We start from the raw sequence: 23,596 nt of genomic DNA, 5'->3' as shown, positions 1-23,596 counted from the left end.
AGGATTACTCACAATCAGGGACTTAAACCTATTCATTTTTATGCATTATGGAATCAAACTCCACTAATAATAGTGCTCACAAGGGTATCACTACCCCTTTCCTTCATATGATCAACCGTGAATTCACACATTTTAACACAACAGTTGCCAAGGGAGAGATTCTAGAGAGCAGTTGTGTTAGTTGGCTGCAAAAAAACAATGGTGGCCCTGTGCTCTTTAAAAAAAAAAAAAAGCGTAACAGCAGGTCCAGTCTATTTATTCATGGAATTTTTAATACACGGATTTGACTCCACGAATGGCCCCCTGCAAATGAGAAGGAATGTGCTGATCCCTGGAGAAGGGGAAAAATGCATCCCTTTAAAATCAGTTTAAAAAACTGAACAGTCCTTTACTGAACAGTGGCCTCCTTAATGAGAGAGAGGGGGGGCAGTTGGCTGACAATCCATCAATCCTCCTCTCTCCAGGGGACCCCTTCCTTCCCCCCCAGCACATGAAAGAAAGATGGTGAAGGGAGGGGTCGGAGTGAAGCCTTTCTAAGCACTTTGAGAGAGACTGATTGTTGGATTGTCATCTTACTGACTCTATCTTAACATCACAAAGGTCAACAAGGCTGTTTTTAAATCACCACAGCAAAGAAACTTGGTTTTTAAAATTGATTTTCTATAGTGAGTTTTTCTGCCATCCACATGAGTGCTTGGAACAGGGCGAATAATGAGTCTCAACCTGTATTAGGTTTGCAAATGATAGGGATGAGGGGACTCAACTGATACTTGCTTCATCCCCAAAAGAGGAGACTCTTGACTTCCTCAACTTAAACACTTTGAAAAAATTATTTCTGGCCATTGCCTTTGAGAATGAAAACAAGATCACTACAGTTGAGATCAGTGGTCACGACCCACCAGCCAGGAAAGCACTCGTTTCTGGCACCTTAAGAGGTGGGAAGATGGCAGCAATGCTACCTCCAGGATCATGCTGCTGTTGAGGACAGAGGGGTTTTTAAAAAAACTTACCTAAGCTAGTGCCAGACTCCAAGGGTGCAGGGCTCCCTAAGCCTCAGAATGATGAAAAACAGCAATCGGAAAGCACTTCCGATTTTCAATCACAAAGCCTGAAGTGAGTTCCGATTGCTAATTTTAGTCATTATGAGGCTTAGAGAGCCCTAAAGGTGCCCATGGGGCTCCCTGCACCCCTCAGAGGCTGGCGCTGGCTTACATAAGTAAAAGTTCTCCTTCTGTCCCCAGCATGAATCTGGGGATCGCGTTGCTTCCATCCCCTGCATTGGCAAAGACTTACGTGGTTCCCAGCTTCTGAGGAGAAGTTTGGGAATCACTGGCTTAGATGCTTTTTTTACTATCAACCACCATGTATGCCATGAGCCTATGCCATGAACAGGATAGGGGGAATATGTCCCTATGTGTTATGCTGGACCTCTCTGCAGCTCCTGATTCTGTCAGCCATAGTACCATGGACTGTGTCTCTGGATTAGGGTTGGGAGGCACTGTATTACAACAGGGCTGCCCAAACCGTGGCCCGCAGGGATCCCCAATCCAGCTCCCAGGGAGTCCCCCATCTCCAACAGGCACTTGGCCCGCTGGAGACCCGCCGTAACCCTCGCAGGCAGGTCGTGACTGCTTGTCATAGCAGCACAAGGGGGTGCTGCAGAGCTCTCCAGCTCTTGCCTGAGAGTTCTGCAGAAGCCCCACCCATCCAGCGAACACACCAGGTGTTGGGGAGGCCACGGGTGAGGCTGCACATTGGGTGGGGGTGAGTAGTTTTGGTGCAGTGGGGGGTTGCTGAGCAGGAGAGAGTAGCACCGGCTCATTTATGAAGGGGGTGACATGCTGGCTTGGTTTGCTTTGGTGGGTGAGCTGAGTGAGAGGGAGAAACTTGTGAGATCCTTATTCCATGTTAACTTACTCCTGTGTGTGTGGGTGAGTGAGTGACGCCTGCAAGACAGAAATGCCCCCCCCCCATTGCTTGTGAGATCCTTATTCTGTGTTCTGCTGTATTTGGGTAAGTGTGTGCCTCCTGCAATCCAAAATGGTGGATTACACTAATTTTATTTACCTGCCTTTTAAAAATATTTATGCCCTGACTTTTTCCTCCCCAGAGCGGTGCCCAAGGTAGCTCACAACATAAAAAGACAAAAGCTAACAATAATACATTAAACACCACCAAAAATTATAACAAAGAGCAAAAAAGACCAAAACACAAATAATCAAGGCAGCAGAGAACAAAAAGAAGTCACCCAAGTCAGCAGAGAACCCAAAAACTAAATAAGCAAATCTTCTCCTGCCAGTGTAAGACAGGCAGAGATGAAGCCAATCTGATCTTTAAATGGTAGGAATTTCCACATGCTGAGTGACACATCAGTGGGAAGGCCTTCTCCTAGTTACTGCCAACCAAACTTCCATCTGTGGTGGAACCTGTAGGATAGCCTACCTCTGCTGATCTTTGGAAGTGGGCCATTTCATTAGTGAGGAGGCAGTCTTCCAGGTACCTTGGTCCTAAGCAATTAAGAACATTAAAAGGTAATAACCAGCACCTTGAACTGCACACAGAAATGGACTGGCAGCCAGTGAGGTTGGTTTTACAATGAGTGACACAGTCAAACTGCCTGGTGTCAGTAATAACTTGGTTGTATTCTGCACAAACTGAAGTTTTTGGGTGGTGTTCAAGTGTAGCCCCAATTACGGCACACTAGGAATTCAGTCTCAATGCTACCAGTGCACAGATAATAAATAGGTCTGACTGATCTAAGAAAGGACGAAGGTGATGAATCAGCTTAAGCTAGGTAAAGGCAGTCTGAGTCACGGCTTGCTACCTGGGCATCCAGAAGCAAAGCTGAGACTAACAACACCCCCAAATTGTAGATCTCTTTATTAGTCTTGATCAAGTGCTGGGCAACAGCAGCTTCTAACCTTGGTTCTGTTTCAAGAGACACTCAAGGTGGTTTTCTAACACATGCTTTTCCTCATAGCTATACAGGCTTATTATTCTTCCCCAAATGACCATGTAGATAAAACTTGCAATAAGAATATGAAACAAAGCTGAAAACAGAAAAATAATATTCATGAGCAGAAGGCCATGCCCCTCCAACACCCCAGCTAAGATTAATTGCTGCCTGGGTCCTCCACTCAAAGCAGTGTCCACGTGCAGCCATTCCACATGACTGCAGAAGAGAGAAAAAATAGCAATTTTGTGTGATTTGGGGACAAGACAGGGAGGTAAGCCAACCTGAAGGCATTTAAAGTAAAAATGCACATTATAAACAGATATTTGTCACTATCCCGTATGATGCAAATCCAAGTTGAAAAGTTGAAAAGTTCAAGTGAAGTATCTTCAGTTTTGGTGCTCTAAAGTACCGACAACAAGGAGAAGGAACCTTCTGAAGACACTCCAGTGGATGTCTGCACATGAGCCTTCTGAAGACACTCAGAATGTGTGCATATGCTACAAAGCCCATTAGAAAGGCCACGCAAGGACAGACAGAACGAGACTACCACTGTACAAGTCATTACTTGATGAGCAAATCAGTGAAGTCACACATTTGTTAGTATTGTATTTTACCTTTGTAATCTGTGTAGTGGTTGTGCTGCTGGTGGTCTCTGAAGTGATGGTCTGAGCAGTTAGCAGAACTCCAGGGTCTAAATCCCCACTGCCATCATCAGTCTATGGCAGAGATACACAACAAGTATAAATCATCTCCTTGCTCAGCTCAAGTGAGTTGTTCGTTCAGCAAAGGACCACGTCAAGGAAGTGTAATGAGTGGGAGGACTGCTGCTAATCTACACGTTTTTAACACCACCGCTAATTACATCTTTGTTAATGTGGCAGGGCACAGCTGGTAAACATATTCTTGCAACAGAACCTTCTAGAGCAATACCTTGCACTTTTGTCCAGTTAGGGACCAGAGCACGGATGAAAGTCAAAAATTAATATCAAAGCACAGTTTTATTTGGCTTGTGGTTTTATTTTGGATGGCGACAAACAGAACTAACCATATAACACATGTGAATGAGCAGAAGTAATTCACTGGCCCAGTGCCCCAGGCAATGACAGCACAATGCCACATCACATTATGACAGTACTTCTGGGTTCTTGCCATGGAGGTGCTGCGGTTTCATGCCCCCTTCCCCTCTGAAGGTTCCCCTTTGAAGGGGTATCTGTCCCTGTCTCTCAAGACTCCTGTCGGTGTTTGATGACCTACACCAGAGGGGTTCCTCCTGCTCATAGTCTATGGGGCCACCATGGTTAACCATCAACCTATCCATCTCTGCTTTGGTGACAGCAGTGGGTGTAAGTTGTAGATGGCCACTCATGCTGCCTGTTTCCCATCTTTACTCGCTGCACACACACAGCTGGCAGCGCTTCCCACTCCCTGTCAGTCTGCTGCTGCAGCAACAGCCGTCACTTCTCCTGCTGCCATGCAAAAGGGTGAGGGAAACACTGTTTGCCTGGTCTGCACTCACCACCCATCTGCAGTCTTGGAATGTGAGAAGGCTAAACAGAGGTTCAGGAGGGATGAGAGAAACACTTCTTCCCTCTCTGCCTGGAGCCTCAGGTCAGCAAGCTAGAAGGGGGGCAAGAGGAAACTGTGGTGGAGGCGATCAGCACGCCAGAGGTGAGGTATGCTGTGCTGAGTGGAGCACGACAGAAGGCAGCAGATAGAGCAGAGTCACCTTATAGTCTTCCAGCACAACCCCGGAACAGAGAAGTGGGGAGCAAGCCTGCCCCTGCATCTTCCCTGCTGTACCTCACCTCTGGCATGCCAGTTGTCACCACCATGCTGGTCGGCCTGCTGTTCCAGGCAGAGAGGAAGACTTTTTTCCATGGTGCAATTGGATAAGTGCAAGGTAGGAGAGCAGCAAAGCTGAGGGAGGGCATAAGTGGGCTCCACATAAAAGCAACAATTTGTACTTAACGGGGACCTCAGCTTTGTGCCCCCCCCCCAGCAATGTGCCTGGAGTAGCTGCCCCTCATGCTCCACCCCAGTTACATCTCTGCGAATGCATGAGAAAACTAAACAGAAATAAAAGAAAAACAAGAATGTTGACGAATGTCATGGAAGGTTGGTTGAAATCGGGCGGCAGAGGAAAGCTTGTGAACAAAATCTGAAATGTGGTTATAACGGAAAACAGCTGAAACAGCAAAGTGATGGAAGTCAAGTGGCTGAAAGTCAAGGTATTATTTTAATTATTATGAACTGGAGAGTCTCCATCAAAACAGCATCTCCATTTTGCTGAATAGGAGCACAATTCTGTTGGCAAAGTGGGCAGCTCATCAGAATTTGCCAATCATGGGTCTTGGTTGAAACCACTAAGTTTACCAGGCCTTGGGCCACAAGGAAAGTGCAAAGCAGTTATTTGCAGGTGTTAAGGTAGTGAAGCAACTGCTTCTCTATGCACTGTGTAGATTTAACCAAAAAAAATCTCTGCTGCAATTGCTTAGCTTACTTTCTCCCTTCAGATGCCTCAAAGTGTTCTGGAATATGACTGACACCTGGGACAAAACCCCACCAACTAGTTCAACTAACAGCAAATAAAAGCGGATATTTTTGTTCAGAAGGTGGCAAACTTGCCAAGACAAAACATCAAACCTAAGGAATGCCCTCATTTTCACATAGACTCTTCAAAGTAGATGACCTCTGAATGCTCTTCGGCAGACATCGCCCAACACATTAAATGTATACTGGAAGCAAAGTTCCTGGTATACCAACATAATTCTTGGGTTATTTGTGATCTCCAACACATCACTTCACATGTTGCATGAGTTAGATAAATCAGATAAATGAGTTCAGATATAGCATCATTCCAAGTTATCACCACTACCTTCCCCCTGCCCCCAATCTACCAATCACATAAACAAATTAGGATGCTTTATGCCAAGTCAAATCACTGATCCATCTGATTCAGAATTGCTAATATGAATTGCAGCAGCTCCCCAGTGGTCTTTCCAAGACCTACCTGGAGATAATGTTTGCATGCAAAGCAGGTATTCTACAACTGAGCTACATTCCCATCTCCAAAAGCTAGCGTTGCATAAACGTGCTGTTGTGGAAAACACATGCTACAGGCACTATTTTATGAACTACTCTGTGACCACAACGATAGCTAACTACACAAAATTTGCAATTTCTCTACCATATTTAGGCATAAAGAAAGCCTACTCCAAGCTCAGTGCATATTCCTAGCTCAGTCTTGTGCCATTAGGTGCCCAAAGAATGATGCCACACTGCAGAAACAGAAGCACAAAAATACAAATAGAGTGTAGTTCAAAAGTTGAATATTGCACAACATTGATAGTTTGCTCCAATAGGGCATGGGTAGTAATCTGATCACCCATGCTTGTTTGGTAAATGTGTTTTCCTCAGGCTATTTACAGCTATACCACTTTCACAGCAATTGGCTCTCACCACTAAGGTAGCTTTAGTCCCAATCCTCCGATAATAGGTGTACAGCCATACAAACATAATGGAGGAGGGGAGGAAGCCTGAAGGCAATCTTGTGTTGGAGAAAGGTGGGAGGGAGGAAAATATTTTCATTCTTTAAGAAAAAAAATTTAAAATCCAGATTTTCTCTCAGTTGACGAAGAAAGGGAACATACAATTTATTGAAAATGTTGAACAAATAATAAAAACTATCTAGCTTGTGCATTTTGCTTGTAGTGCTCAGCATAAAAAGAATCCGGACGTCACCATGATAAAATCATTATACTGAAATAATTAGCTACATACAGATTCCTTTAATAGTCTTACATTTATACTGATTTACCTCTATTTGTAGAACTAATTAGATATACTGTATTATAAAATTCCCTAACAATCAATTATACCTATTTACCTCTAGCTGTAAGATCAAAACAACTTTTCTTAAATCTGCCTTAGCACACATTTGAGTTACCTTGGTTTACAGTGTTTGCTCATGTTCTAGTTCATTAAGATGAAATACTAATAAATAATTAAAGGATGAATCTTAGAGAGTTGCCAGATGTGATATCTTCAGGATGACCACTAGGTGGAAGCAGCCTCTAAAGAAGCCAAGATAATGTCAAAGATTTCTAATTACTATACCCAAACATTGTGGGAGAAACGAATTTCTTCTTTAACACCATCAATCACAGAATACACTTTAGGATAAGCTCTAAGGCATTCAACAGGATTTGGCCCAAGTTTTTCCTCAACATTCATTCTAGCCATATACTGCCAATTCGCTTCTTATTCCAGGTCAACAAAGGGAGTAACTAGTTCCACTATCCTGTCTGAGGTTGCCTGGGAGCAATTAAGTCAAGAGTTTGAGACAGGTGTTAATTCCAGTGATCCATGACATTGGTGGCCTGTATACCAAATGCTAGTTTTCATTGGGATAATACTTGAGAACATAAAGAACAGTTTTATAGCCAGTTTCTGTCACAAATGGAAAGCAAAAAAAAAGTCTAATCAACCAGTATAAGCATCATCAGTATGTATAAAAAGCAGTTCACTATGGGCTCACTTCTGTTTTGGTTTAGTCTGGGAGCATTTACGTGACATACATCATTTTCCTTCAGAAATGTAACCTGTGCAACAAAATTCAACTCTCCCATGCACTTTGTTACTTCTATCCCCATCCCCACCCAAATGTTTTTGTTCTGGTAGCACCACTTGGTGAATCTACCTATGGAGACTCTGGTAGAGATTCTGGTATTACAGCAGTGGTTCCTAACCTTTACACAAATGTTGGGTAACCACGACGTAGTTGCAAGCAGTGATGGGGGTGGCAACTCGGCAGTGCAGGCACTTCTAGTATTGTGCCACTGCTGAGAAAAACAGGGGGTTTCCCACTCACCAGGGAATCACAGCAGTCCTCTGGTGGGTGCAGGGGCTCACAGTCCCTTCGTGCCACAGAACGGCTCCCTGAACTATTGCAACCCACTTTTGGTTTCGCGACAAAAACCAGAAGTGGGCTGCAATAGCTTCAGGAAACCATTCTGAGGCATAGGGAGGCCTGCAAAGGGGGCTGCAGGCCCCTGCACTCTCCAGAGAATGGCCACAATCCCCTGCTAAGTGGGAAACACCCATTTTTCTTGGCGGCAGTGTGATACCAGAAGTACAGTCGCCATCTCCACCTGTCACCACTCCCCTTAAGAGGAAAGGTAGTGGTTCCAGCTGCCCTGGGAAGTCACGACCCCAAGATTGAGGGCCACTATATTAGAGGATAAACAATTTTCTTTTTCCATCTCTTTGTACAGGTCTTCACAAGCAGATCTAGTTCTAGATACTTAGTTTAGAACTAACAAAATGAGCTTCAAAAGCAAAAGTGGAGGGATTGTGCCCTGGCGCCGCAAAACCGGAAGTGGAGCACGATCACTCCACTTTAACTTCTTAAGCTTCCAGGAGACCCGCAGATGGTCGCAAAGGGCTCCCTGCAACCCCAGGAGACTGCAGGCGGCTCTGGTAAGTACAGCCAAGCCCCTGCAGCCCTGCCTTACAGGGAATATTGATCTGAGACAAAGTAAAATCAAAATTTCAGATTTTTCACTGAGATCATAGTGCAAAACGCCACCACCTACCACTTTAATTTGATTTATTTCCACTTTTTGTAAAGCTTTTAGCTTCAAAGGCAGAACAGAAACCTTTTAATGAAATATGTTCATGAAAACTTCTGGATTTCCCAAATTCTATATAGACTATTTCACCCAAACAGCACCATCATAAAGCAACATATCGTACCTGTGCAGCTTCGTAAGTTATAGTCTTGGTCTCTGTGTGAACAATAGGAACTTCTTTAGTTGGTATTTCACTTTTCACCGCACTGGAGACATCAGAGATGGTAACTGTCTGAGTCTTCACAAGGGGTGGCTATAAAACAGGTTTTAGAAACAAAGCACAATTAGCACTGCTATACTCCTTCAACAGTACTGACAAGCATTCTGATACTGATCTGATAAAAGCATCATGGACTCCACGTATAAATCTCAATTTTTATGTTCTAACTCCAGTCATGTTCAGAAATTACCAACTTATATCATGTGATAAAATGGAAGTTGGTTTTTTTCCTGATTTCCCTGGCCAAATATGAGCATAGCTGCAAGCCAATATGTAAAGATTGATTCAGAGTGAAAGGATAAGCCAAATATACAGTTAGGAACACCTACAGAGATTACTCAAGTTGATCCACAGACTAATACAGTAATTTATTCAGAAACTAAATGGATTTAAATAATGTGAAGAAAATATAACAGGAGTGCAAAGAAAAAACTTCCATTATGAAATGTGTGGTCCATTTGCTTTTATTAAATCACTGCCAGATCATCATTCATGATGCTCATTTTTCAAGTGTAATAGGTAAAAGAAAGATCAGTTGAGCCACCACCTGATAATTAATCAAAAGAGAATGTAATGTTAGTAAGAGCACCACAAGGTTCTCCCACTCAGTCATGTCCCCTCCACCTTTTGAGAATCTGATAGATCACCTTGATTGTTAGCAGATTAAAATGTTCAGATATTTTAGCAGATGGGTCAGGAACACTGAAGCAGGCAAAAATGTTCATTATGATAGACTGTGAAGAGGGGAATATCCATTAGGAGATTCCAACATCTGACAAATATTGTACAGAAAGGTTATATTCTGTTGTGCTAAAAAATATGACCTGAGGCTATGGTTAAGATTTGATATTTCCTGTAATGCATTCACAGCAGACATCTCACTATATCTGGTAACATCGGATGCCTTTCATGCTTATGTATTTTTCTGTCTTTGCAATGCATTCTACCTGAATGAAGAGGAAACATCTTTTTAGCAAATCATGTCTATTTTCTACAAGGGTGTAGGGGAGGAAAATCATTTGTACAGACTGCAGGAGATTAAAATAGCCGATTAGTTTGGAGGAACCATTTCAGGCCATCTCAACCTAATCTTTTGCTGGGGATTTGCGGCATATGCTTGCTGCAGTGTTTGCAGATTGACTCCAGAAAACGTTGCAGAGGAGACTGCGCAGAGAGGTGTTTCAAGTTCATATTTACTACCTGGAAACAGCGAATGAGGGCAGGAAACTCATGGTCAATACTGGAGCTGTGATACTCTCCACTGAGCTTCCTAAGTGGCTCGCTTGCCATTGTTTTTTCTTCAACAGCATGTGCTTCCTTCTCTTGCTCATGGAGATGCAGTGGAGGTGAAGGAGGGATTACAGAGATCTCCACCTCTGTCTGCTTTGAGTTCTCAGTTTCCTTTTCCACATCTGAGTAAAAGCCCTTTTCACACTTCAAGTCTTCCTCACTCTCAATGAGAGCAACAGCACCCTCCTCCTCCTCCTCATTGCTTACGGATGAAGTGTCAGTTTCATGAATTGTTACGGACTCCTGTGTGGCTGACATCTGGCTCTCACTAAAGTCTACTGAGTGCTTTAAGCCCTCCCATTCAAAGTGAGAAGTAACAGTTTCCCCCTCTGCCACTGCATCCGCATCCTCTTTCAAGGGAGAGTCATTCACACTCTAAAAACAAACACACAAAAAGAGGCCAGAAAGGATTAAGAAAAGGACTAACTACATCTAGAAACACCACAATTAAACACCACCACAGGTCTCGGCACAGGCCCTATATGAAGTCTCCTGAAATCCATGTAATGGCAGAAGGTTAGCACTTCAAGCATTTTGCCATTACTAAACTTCAGGCAACCTGGTCCACTAGAATAGACAGCACTGAATATTCTGAGGGTTAATCTTCTGTAGCCAGGTCAGAATAGCTATATTGTCTTCTCTTCTTGTCAAAGGGGCTCAAGTACCATCAAAGCGGTATGGCTACTTGAGATCCCTTCTGTAGTAATGTAAAACACTTTCATGGCAATTGCACTTTTTGACAGACTACTCCCCTCAGTAACTCTCCTGCCTGTTATCTCTGCCAGCAAGAGAATAATGCTGATATGGAAATGTGGAAGCTAGCATTCAATAACAGACCTTATATGTATTATCAAATTATCAAGATCAAACTAGATGTGACCTGGGAGATCTGTGATCAGATCTCCGAACTTTATTTAGTTTTAAAAACAGGATCCCCAAATTGGACTGCAGTTATGGCATTGGGGAAAGGGATTTAACCTCTCCCTTGATGCGTTCTCAATTTAAATCACACACACAAGTTGTTGCTATTATGGGGAGGATCACTGTACCTGTATTTTCCCCCTCAATAGTTGCTTTAGTGAAGAACATTTAAATTAACAATGCAAAAAAAGAGTTATTCTAGCTTGCAGCAATAGCACCTTTGATTCAGTTCGCTCCCTCTCTCCACAGCTGCTTTAAATCTAACAGAAAAAAAATCATGAAATCAATGACAGATCTCCCACATCTTGTCTTGTTTGGCCAACCGTGGCAGGCAAGACTATGGCTACAACTTGTGCCATATCAAGCTGTCTGTATAACATCAGTTTCTGAAACTGGTAGTCTTTCCCTTTAAATATGAAAGGCATGCCTTTGCCCTGCCAAGGAAGATGCTTAAAGATTCTTTCATAGAGCAGAAATAGTCACACCACTTTAACTTTTCTATATTACAATCGAAAGTTACTATCCAGAAGCAATATAGGAAAAAGTCTGATGATACTTTAGAAAGTTACTCTTCTTTTTAAAGTATTCTTTTAGAAAGAACACCATTTTCCTATGGTGAAACTTATAATGAGTTGGCATTCCATTTTTATGGCCAGAACTTCTGTTTTAACTTTAAAGGGGACAGTATGGATAGTTCTGACAAAGGAGTTATGTACCAGCAGATGTGATGTTAAGAGAATTCCAAATGGTGCAGCCCCAAGAGATAAGAAGACAACACCATTCTAGATGCCAATGTGTTGTTTAACTATTGACAACAGTGGTGATTGTATTTTGGATACCATATTTGACTACAGGAAATGTTGCAGTTGTTAAAAGTAGAAGCCCTTGTAATACCAACACTTTTGAACTTTTGCTGTAAGATCAGTGACAGTACAAAGATGGTGTGTAAAAGAAATTCAGTTGCCCTAAAAGAAAACAAGTGTGTCCATGGCACCTGAGATACTTTGGAAGACTGTGCCAAGCCAGAGGATTTAACCAAGGCTGGTGCTATTCTGTCTTCCATCATGCGCCTGTTAGATAGTTCTCAACTAGGTCTTCGTACACCTCTGCGAGCCCTCTAGTCAGAACTTGAAGGAAAGGAATAGTAACAGAAGAAAAGACAAGAGTTAAAAACATGTGCAAGACCAGAAAACGTACACAAAAATTAGCCCCCCACCCATCACCCACTGAATCAAACAGAACATTTTTCATGTGAGAACTGGGAAGGGGAGAAGACACAAGCATCCAAATTATGGACCAGAGTTTTAAAAGGATTATACTTTTCTAGTGTATGTTTTTCATACTAAATGGAAAGGATAGTTATTACAGGCAATAAACAGAATTGGCAATTATATGTTTACTGGGGCTAATTATATAGTAGCGGATTATAAAACAATTACTGAACTTAGCTAACTAGTAAGGGGAAAGGAAAAATCAACAGAGAACTGATTCTTAAAGCTGTTATTTCCTCTAGAATAAATGGGGGGGATTACTTATTTCTGCCCCTCTATGGAGCAGACCATTTGCTTATTGGTATTTGCAACTTTACATGCACAACCCAAGCAAATGCAGAAGATGAGCTATTTTAAAAATAGCAGTTTTTTTCCTTGTATATGACTATTATGTATTAGAGGTAACCATATCACCAAGATCACCACTTTGTTTAGCATTTCTTTATTAATTGCAAACAGAAGAACTATATAAGATGGAAATCCTATGCACACTTATTCTTGTCCTCTTAGGGTTGTCTTGGAGGACTTAAGTGCATCTCTGTTGATGGACTTTTAAAATATTTATATCTTACTTCTCACAGCCTTTTTGTTTTAAACCCCCAAAGGGGCTTACAAAAGCAGACACTGGCTGGGTTCAGATATAAACGAGGAAAGCATGGTTTTTCAATACAAGAGTGAGTGTAGGAGACCCATGGGCTTGTATGACCCCCTCCCTTCCATGCCTAAAAGGAAGAGACACATAACCTTCAATTTTAGTTCATGAATAGAGAACATACTTGGTTTGGTTTACAATTTTCACATGCCTCCTCTTGTACACTCAAGAAAAGTGGAGAATCATGCAAACTTATGGTTCTCAAAGGCTCATTCTCATAGTGAGAAACCAGAGTTTCCCATTATGTTTGAAGTCAGCTAATGTAAACACTTTTGAGTAACACGTATAAAGTCTTGTGGTTATTAGTGTCTTGCAAGAGAAAAAAATTAAAAACCAACACATGTCTAGGGGCAGAAAAACTCTTATCTCATTTTACAAGCTAATTGTGAGCTGTTTTACAAAGAAATGTACTCTGATCTGAGCAACCAGATCCAGCTCTAGAGGCACAAACCTCTATTTGTGCTACAATAGTTAAATCCGGATCTTACATAAGGCAGGTTAGGAAGAACTGCCCAGATATTATCTATCTGGATTTTTACACTCCTATCCCCTTCATTACATTTTGCACATGAAAATATGAACAGTGCTTAAAAAAATGCTGTTCTCATCACTCTATGGATGCTGTACTAAGTGCATGGATGGTTCTCCCCTAGCTTGATCTTTTCCAAGACTATTGTGTGGGTTTTCTGTGTTACAGGGATGTACAACAGTGTCAAGCCAATTACAGTCTCCAATACCTTCTGGGGCATGGTACCTCTGTGAACAAGGTGCTCCCTTGCATGACAGAAGATCCAACACTTTACTGACTCTCAAAGAACAATGCCAGGAAAGGCATTTGCAAGTAAACTCAGTGACAAAGCATATACTTTGCACACAAAAGATCAGTGGTTGAATCCCTGGAATCTCTCCAGTTAGGGCAGATAAAAATTCCTGATTGAAACCCTGGAAAGTTGCTGCCAGTCAGTGTTGATGATACCACACTAGATATAAGAATGGTCTGACTCAGTGTAAGGCAGTTTCCCATGCTCCTACAGTATTTTAATTAGCCAGAAGAGTAAGTTTATACAGGAACCCTAGAAAGTTATGAACAATCTGAACTCAATGGAATGAATATAAGAACATAAGAAAAGTTCCACTGGATCAGGCCATAGGCCCATCTAGTCCAGCTTCCAGTATCTCACAGCAGCCCACCAAATGCTCCAGGGAGCACACCTGATAACAAGAGACCTGCATCCTGGTGCCCTCCCTTGCATCTGGCATTCTGACATAGCCCATTTCTAAAATCAGGAGGTTATACAATATAAATAAATTGCCCAATGCTCTGGGTTTACATCCTATTAAAAATGCAAATTGGGCTATGAATAATGGCAAATATATAAACACATTCAAATGACATCTATAAAGCAAACATACTTGTTTTCAGTAAAGAACATATGCAAATAGTCAGCCACATGCATATCCATCAAGTAAGAGGAAAAGCATAATAAGATCAGTTGATAGGAAGAGCTTGTCCTTGTAACTTAATTGCACTAGCCTGAAGACAGATGCATTTACACACAACAATAGATTAACAAAACTAGATGTTTTATATCAGGGATAGTTAACCTGAGAGGCTATTTGCATTAGTAGATACTCAAGGGTTGGTTCATTTGCAGACTCCACAAGGAAGCAGTGTTGTAGTTTTCAGAAATGCTTGGGGGCTTTCAGAGCATGGTATAGCAATAAATTGGAAGAAAGTCCCTTGAAAGAGACTTCCCCATTATGCTCACAGACACAGTCCAGCCACAGCCACCTTCACATTCTTGGATACAATATACAATCTTTAGACTTGGATATGGGCCACAGGACACCACTTGGCTCTCTCTTCTATACCAAAACATCTATATTGATGCTAGAATGTAAATCTTTCTATCTGATCTTACTGAGCTTTAAAAAAAACTGCAAAAGCTGCTGACAGTTTAAAAAAAATGAATCAAAACCAAAATGGCCTGATTTTTTAGGTGAAGACAGAACTTCCACTAAGTAGGTAGACCTTAAGGAATCAGACCACTGGTTTTCAACACACACACTGAAATAGAAGATTGCAGCCATTCTGCTTAAGATAAAGAAAAGTGAGACAAGATGTAGTATTCTCTGTAGTGTTTGCAAGCCACAATCTGTGAGCAGTGGACCAATGCTGATTGGTTGCTACATTTTGTGTAAGAAGTTACATGCCCTGATCCAGAGGCACAATGAGCATGATATAGTTCCAATGAACACATGAAGATTTCTGTGCTTCATAAGGGCTTCCTGATATTTTGTTGACAGCTCCAGGTGTATGCTGCACTGTATGTGCATACAGCCTTGGACGCCACAGTGGCTACAGAAGGTCATTCTTTATGGGCATTTGGATCAGGCAGAGTGTGTGTATAAAAATGGAGCACTAAAAAACAGGGGATAAACTAATATCATATCATGCAAAACTTGCAGGAAATGAAACTTCAGTTACTTTGAAAAAAGAATGTCTATAAGTTCTATAAGATAAACAATAATTTTCAATTGCATCCAAAAAGCTAGAGACCTCTGGAAGGAAAGCCTAGAACTGTGCAGCCACTCCAACATGCATTATTGTTCCAGTGAGAATTTTACCAGACAGTAAACTATTCCAGCCAGAATATAAAATAACTTACGAATTTTCATACTACTAAAGCATTTGTATTAGGTTATCCCCAATATTGAAAGTATGTGCAGAAGCAGCGACATTGAAAAGTGCTTAAAGTGCATAAGCAATTCAGCAAGAGTTAACTTTATAATATACCACACTCACCAGTAAGAATTCCAAAGACCAACTGATGAACAATATCCAAATCTCAATAGGGCTGCCAAAGTACGTGAGCAAGAAGTATTATGAAGCAGGCAATACAAATCCCTGATTTAATCCAATTGTTCTTGTTCACATTTCTAATGAAAAAAGGATTGAACTTTGTGGAAAGAACACTAAGAGCTACTAAAAATGTAGAACTACAATTCATGGATCTTTGGATAGATTTTGAAGTTGCTGATAAACTATCACCAAAGATGCATTTGTATCTTTGAGGAGGCCAGGCAGTTAAGTTTTTTTAAAAGCTGAATTCTAAGATGTAAATAAATATGACAGCAAGCAGTTTTTGGTAGAGTTTGCTGTGCTGTTAACATTCATCCTCCTTCAAAAGGTACATTTACTTTAGTGATTTACTAAAATCACTAAGAGACTACTACAAAAGGGTTTCAGGCATGGTAGTCAGTGACCTCAACTTCCATTAGTTTCCTAAGTTATCACAAACTTTACTATTCAAGATGCTGAACCAAATGAATGGAGGTTATTATGTTATTACTACTGGACCATAATTTGTTACATAGCCAAACAATTCTAGAGTCCCTGTTTAAAAAAACTCTTTAAGATGTACCACATGCAGGATGAAGCATAGCTCAGCTATTTTCAAACTTTTTCATGTAACAGCACACTGACAAGTTCTAAAATTGTCAAGGCACAGCATCAATTTTTTGACAACTGATGAGGCACACCATGCTACTGGTGGGGATCTCACATCCCCAATTGCCCTACTAATAAATGACCCTCCTTCAAAGTCCCCCAGCATACCTGGGGACTATTTGCGGCACACCGAAGTGTCACAGCACAGTGATTGAAAGTCAGTGATCTGCCTCCATGAAGTCTGATTTCATACATTACCTTCTCCCTTTGTAAATGAGCAGGCAATTTTCAAATAATTTCACTTGAAAAAATTTTATGCATGCCTACTCAAAAGTAAGTCTCTTCAATGTGTTCAATGAGATCTACCCCAGGAAAGCGTGACTAGGACTGAACCAACACATGACATTCCAATCACCGTATCTTTGGAGGTTAATGGTCCCATCACATCTAGATGACCTCCTCTAAGTCTTACTGCAAGTATCTGAAATTACTGAAGTGTACCATCTTGAAGATGCCACCTACTCACCAAGCTGGGAGTCTGGTGCACAGGGAGTCAATTCCAGTGGCATCCCCATAGTGCTGGAAATCACAATTTCGTGAACATACACCAAAACATGAGATACTTTCAGAAGTGATGGAAGGTATTTTTGTCTGGCCAGAATTTCGGTAACCAACCAATTTTGTACATATATAAAATTTTATTAATTTTATATTTTTATGGTATTAACAGACCTTTGAGATGCAGAAGGGTAGAAGTTAATCTTATGCACACACTAAGAGGAGTGGCTTGGGCAAGTGAACTGGACCTACTAAATTTAGTTTGCAGTCAGCATTTCTAAAGAAACATTCAACTTTTCAGAATAGTCCCTCTATACATTTCAAACATTCAGAGCAGACAGAGCAGCCCCCCAATTATTTTATCGAATGCAAATACTGGAGGATTCCTACAGTCAAAAGATGGAAAAAGTGAAATAAATGGGCGATTACATCACATGCAGAGGATGTGACGGTAAAACAAGAAAGTTCAATGCCTTTGAATTCTACAGAACTGTTTTCTCTTCTTCCTACCATGAAGATCCTTCTCTTTTTCCTATCAAAAAATCACAATCAAACATATGGTGGCTCAAAAGCACCAACAGAATCTCATTTCTAGAAACTACTTTCTAAATATGTACAGTTGGCCCTTCTTATCTGTGGATATGGTACCTGTGAATTTGACTTAGTTCAGGTACCATGCCCATTCTTGCGAGGCTTCAAGGACCTCTCAGTTGTTACTAGAAGTACCTTCCGGTTGTGTCCAGGAAGTGTTCTGAGGCATGAGGATGCCTCCTGTGCCTCAGAAAGCCTCCCAGACTCTTTGGAAAAGCACTTTTGGTTTCTCACCAACCAGAAGTAGCTCTCAAAAGCCTTCGGGAGGCCTTCTTGTGGCATAGGAGGCTGCAAGCTGCCTCACCATGTCTCAGAAGGCCTGACAGAGTCTTCCAAGATGCACTTCTAGTTTGCTGGTGAGCCCCTCCCCCCCGCCGCAGATTTGATTACCTGCAGAAATTGGTATGCATGGAGGAAACTGGGATGGTTTCCCTGGGGATACCAGGGGCCCACTATAGAAACCAACCTTCTGCTTATTTCTCTTTTTCATGTCTTGCATCATTTAAACTAAAGATAGCTTAGTAGCAGCTATGATGCTCAACATCTGGACATAGGTTCAAATCCCTGTTAAACCATGAAACTTGCTGGGCCAATCACTATCTTCTCAGACTAATGAACAGAGAGATGAGGAAACACTTCCCAAAATTCCTACCAGCCTAATTCAATTTCACACTCTCCGTGATGCATTATCACAAAACCTCTCTGCAACAAGACTCTCATGGAGTGTCTAGATTTCCATCTGTAAAAATAGCAGGAAATACTTGGACAATACATATATTTCCAATGGTAAGCTGTGTGACTATACCTTTCAGTAAAAAATAGCCTACATTTTACAATAGAGCAGTGTTTCCCAACTGTGGGTTGGGACCTACCAGCTGATTTTTGATGAGTTGCAAAAAAACAAAAAAAACAAAAAAAAACCAAAAACCTTTTCAACCTTTCAAGCACCCTTGCCAGTTTGAAGAAAACCATTAACCAGTATGTGAATAATCTTCATACTCCCAAATTAAAATGTCATTTTCTCTAGGCATTAGCATGCTATAAATCACGCATGAACCCAGTTTCAGCCTGTTTGTCTGGCCTGGAAGTTCATAACTGTACTTCTTGCTCTACAATTCAGCCTTCTGACAACCCTGGAATGTCTATAAAAGTTTGGGGAAACAGTCCTTGAACTTCATTTCTAGGGAGAGTCTGGCAAATATCTACATACACATATTATATGTAAGGTTTCTAGCAGCCTCAGGAGCACAGGACCCCAATTATTAATAATTAACAGTGTAATAACAAATACAATTTCTTTCTAGATCTTTTTTGTGTAGTGATAGATTGCCATTTTTAAAAGTGGGTCCCAGGGCTAAAAAGTTGGAAAGCACTGCAAGTTCTAAGTAGTTATGAATCAAGCAAAATCCACAAACATGGTTATGTGTAAATAATATGACCCTAGCTAAATAAATTATTTCACAGCATTTTCAGGAATCAGGTATTTTCAGGAATCAGGGGTTTTTTGGGGGGTGTCTACACAGTTACAAATACACAATACAGTACTGGAGAATTGTTCTATAATGCAGTACTGTCACAGATAGAAAGATATACACATAATTTCTTGCGCCATTTTCCTCCTCTGGCTCATCCATGCATATGAATAGAGAACTACACAAACATTTTCTAAAGTCATACCCTGTCCACAGGTTCATCAAAAAAAGATCCACAATTTTTATCAGTAAAATGCAGCTTGCTTCTGGCTTGTTTCTCTAATAAGTAGCTTGTGCAGTATGTAAAACCAACATTCCTTCCTTCTGACATCAGTTACATTCGCTTGGGCTAGCTGAATATTATCGCTGCTCGCAAATGATTTATGAATTACTCCTCAGTGTAGAGGATGGGTATAAACATCTGTGTCAGCACAACTCATCAATGAACAGCCAAACCATCAGTTTTATAACTATGTTTTAAAATTATATAAAGAGCATTGATATCAGATAGCTATCCAGAGATTTACATCTGGGTGCTGCAAAAGTCAAGCAACATGCCAAAGTTTAAGCAAAAACCATTAATAAGGAGAGTTACAATCTAAACATACGCTGTATTACATGTTTAGATAAACTTAACTGCAAACACTATGAGAATCAACATGCAAAAAACAGGACACTTATGAACATGTTTTACATTTCATACAAGAGAACTGTTATACTGAAGCACAATTCAGTGAGCAAGATACAGAAATTAATACAGCAACAAAAAAGTACAGCAAAAACTGTACTTAAGGCAAGAGAGCAATTATGTTGACAGTAATTTAGCATTGCCTCTAATGTGATTATTGGTTTCCCATCTAATCCTGTTCGACAGAAAAACTGGAAGTTGTGATTTTTTCATCTAAAGAGTAATAAGTACAAGAAGCCCAAGTGTGTATCAGTCAAGTGCTTGATACACAAGGCAGACAGAGAAAGAATAAGCCACCTGTGAAAACAGTGTTGGACAGTGTGTACAAGTCCACATCACTTCTTGCCTGGAATGCTGTCTCCCACCCAGTATCTTAACTCACCCTGTGAAGTCATACCAATAAGTGAAACACAATTCTAAAGAAATGCCTTTTAGGGTTGAGGTGAAAAACCCTTTCAGAATGAGGTGTGAAATGTTTTTCAATTTATCATGAGAGAATTAATTCAGTTGTCTGCACTGTATCCACAGATGCATACACCATTGTCATGTTCCTGAAGATCACAGCTAGAGTGTTATTTAATTACGGATGGCAGTTACTACACATATTTTGCTGCCATACAATAGTCATTATTATAAATTAACTTTGCAATGAACAACATTAAGACTTTTGCAATTGATTTTCATCTTTTTCTAATTCCCAGGTGTATCATAAAATGTTGATGCAGTGTTTTCAGAAAATTATCATCCTTTTTCTCTCCACAAGTAGCCAAACTAACTGGAAAACCAAAGTAAAAAGTGGCTACATGCAGACAAAAAGAGTCGAACATTTTTAAAAGCTCCTGACCAGATACATGCTTGGCAGTTTTATTCTGTTCAGGGACTGTAAAACCTGAAACTTTGTTGTAAATGAAGCTTGCCTGGTGATCCACCGTGTGCCTCTTCCAAGAATCCAAAACTATATGTTGAAGAATGAAATACTGTTGTTGCATTTATGTAAAAAAGAAAAGAGACTTCCTGGGCGACTGAACCCCCAGGAGACAGAAAGATTACGGTACAAGGTGGCCCGACAGTTTCAAGCAAGGTGCTGAAAAGATTCTTGATGTTTCACAAAAGCCCCTCCATTTCCAAAATCACAGAAAAACCAGCCACCACACAGTCAGTGCAAGTATCACCAAAATTGACATCACAAAAGGAATGCGTGGAGAAGGAAAAACGCTAGAGTACAAGTGGCATGTTTTGAGTGATTTCTGCTCCTCAGGAATTGGGATAGAAATCTTTGCCTGGTTTTCTTCATTTGCTTGCTGGGACAAAGTTCCCTCAGGAGCTCTCTCTTGCTTTTTAATATTTTCTTCATTCTGCACTAACAGAGGACGTTCCTGTGTCTGCTTTCGTGGTAGAAGATCAAGAAAGACAGAGATGAACAAAATGACAGATGGAAAATGCTCAAAATGGAACTTGGGGATGTGCAAGGACAAAATGACAGAAATTGCCACAGACTCCAGGTATACATTGCTAGCGCATACAATGTGATCCTCCACTTAATCTTGGGAATCAGACTGCTTGGAGAAACAAAACTCTTTCTGACTGTATGAACTTTTCCTAAATGCTAGTGGTTCTCTGTACAAAACCCATTTCATGTTAATTCTAGTCGTGTTAAAATACACCTTTAAGAATAAATTTTAAAGTGTAGAAATATTTTGCAAAACATTTTGTTGCATTAGAAAGCGACATTACAATCTCATACAAAATATTTGTTCCTAGACTAATAGCTCCCTAGACTACACTGATCTTCAAAATGGCATTTTTTTTTTTTTAAATCAGAACCTAAACTGTAGTGCAAATATCATTGCTTGAATTTTGCTGAAGGTATTGCTTGGGAAGATAGTATCAAAATTTTCTCTTCAAAATTACATTGTGGCTAAAGTGCAAAGTGTTCAATCCTTAAAAACCAAGAAACACAATATTTGTGGTTTTAATACTGAGATTACAAAGAATGGAGTTTTGTTTCACATTTTATTTCATCTGAATCAGGGTGTAAAGAATGTAGGACATCATAGTTTGCAGTAGTTCATGAAAACTGAGCTTAGATTGGAAAACTTGCAGGAATTTTTTCTTTAATCAAATCCCTGGATATTTTCTATTCTTTTCATTTGCTATACACAGCAACAGTAATGGAGCCATCTAGGAAAGGAAAAATTTGGCTCTAAGCTCTCTTAGCTGAGTCAGTCTTCTTTGATCAGCCTGATATTTGGGGACTGCGTCTTTGCACACCCCTAAGTGATGGGTATCAGGGAGAAAGTAGCTGGGAGGCTGGGCAGCAAAAGAGATATGATATAGAATGCAAGAGTAACATGAGAATTAAAACAAAAAAACAGAAAAAGGAAGGAAGACAACATAAAAAGAACAGGGTATAGTTAAACTTTCATCATTGCTCTTTCAAAATTTATGGTAACATCTTCATGCAGCTTTGTCAACTAGCCATGCACTGAAAAAAGCAGTTGAAAGCTGCAAAAGCTTGCAGCAGGGCAAATCCTTTTACAGTGTTACATCAGGAGGCTGTGAGAGATGAAACTACTTAAAAATGCAGCCAAAAGAAAATGCCACTTAGCAGCTGCTGTTGAGGGTTTTGGTTTTGCTCAGTGCCATAACAATAGCAAAAGTTTTGCTTCAGAAGCACATATCAAAACAGCAGCTTTACCTCTGGCCCACCAACCTGTCTCTCACAGGACTGAATTGTGGCTCTCTTGACCTGGTCATACACAAAGCATGTAAAAGTTCAGTCATCATGTGATGTAGAATGTAGAAACAGAAAGTTTCCCCACTTTACAGAACATCAAGATTATGGTAACACTTGCTATAAAAATAAAATCAAATGACTACAAATTACAGGACATTCCCCCTTCTCATAAGAGCAGCAAGCTAATGGACAGGAAGCAAATGCCCCATGATGGCTGTTAATTTCTTTTATTGAAATGTTGCCCAGTCTATGTTATTCCTGAAACATTTTCACAAGGATTGCAGGAGATGAAACTTGAGAAATGGAGATCACTGATGCATAAGTGCAGTGTATAAGCATTTTCTTATACTGCCCTCATGTCACAAAAACTACTATTGTAGGAGAGAACATAAACTACTCTTCCTATTCATGGTGAACTATTACAAAGAAATCTAAAGTCCAATCCTTATAATACCTACACACCAACCTTCTGCAGAAAGTTTGTTTCACCAGAACTCTAGGAGCCAACCAGAAAAAAGCCTTATAAACAGTTTTGCTTGTTGTCATCAAAGATTCCTCTATCAGTATTTCTATTTCAACAAAACACAATAGTAATTGACTACAACCCCCGCCCCCATGAAATTCTCTCTTTTATCTCCCATCAACCAAGTATACAACAGTAGATTCTGAACTCTCTAAGATTTAGTATTACAAATACCAGACTTGTATGGCTTGAATATTAAATTAGAAACATTAAGTGCCACTGGAACCAATATTTCATCTGTGTTATTTAACATGCTAAAGTTACTGGGCAGGAGCAAAAGAAGGAGAAGAAAATAGCTGCTTGCACTGCTCCACAACACTTGCAAAAGAGTCCACACAATATCATAGTACATTCTACAGCAGTTCTCTTCTCATGCTTCTGCTCGCACAAGCGGTTGAAAGTAGAAGAACACAGTGTATGTAGTTTCATTTTTCTCATGCAACACTCTAGAATAAACTACAAAATAGAACACCCACAGAAGACATCTAGAGCACCTTCAGATTCATTCCATTGTAACTAATATTAAATTTATTAATAAATGCCAAAACCATATCCATTTAGTTTTACCACTGTTGGAGAAACACTACTAGAAGAATAATATTTGAGAGTCGATTTGCCTTATGACCATAGCTAATA

At 40.5% G+C, this 23,596-nt stretch overlaps 1 protein-coding gene across 26 annotated transcripts in view; it reads right to left on the bottom strand.

The window, feature by feature from the left end:
• EPB41 (erythrocyte membrane protein band 4.1) overlaps positions 1 to 23,596 on the bottom strand; it is a 164,044-nt gene that overhangs the window by 7,961 nt on the left and 132,487 nt on the right. For 15 of the 26 annotated variants that reach the window (XM_066638544.1, XM_066638524.1, XM_066638520.1 and 12 more), the window contains 3 exons: positions 22,399 to 22,449; positions 8,711 to 8,839; positions 3,571 to 3,672 (listed from right to left, as the gene is read on the bottom strand). In XM_066638544.1, the coding sequence (XP_066494641.1) occupies positions 3,571 to 3,672; positions 8,711 to 8,839; positions 22,399 to 22,449 (282 nt within the window). The remainder of the gene's footprint in view (positions 1 to 3,570; positions 3,673 to 8,710; positions 8,840 to 22,398; positions 22,450 to 23,596) is intronic. The other 11 variants (XM_066638525.1, XM_066638534.1, XM_066638535.1 and 8 more) reach the window with 4 other exon arrangements.

Source organism: Tiliqua scincoides, chromosome 10, assembly GCF_035046505.1.
Source record: "Tiliqua scincoides isolate rTilSci1 chromosome 10, rTilSci1.hap2, whole genome shotgun sequence".
Lineage (NCBI taxonomy): Eukaryota > Metazoa > Chordata > Lepidosauria > Squamata > Scincidae > Tiliqua > Tiliqua scincoides.
This window is presented reverse-complemented; position numbering and strand designations above follow the sequence as displayed.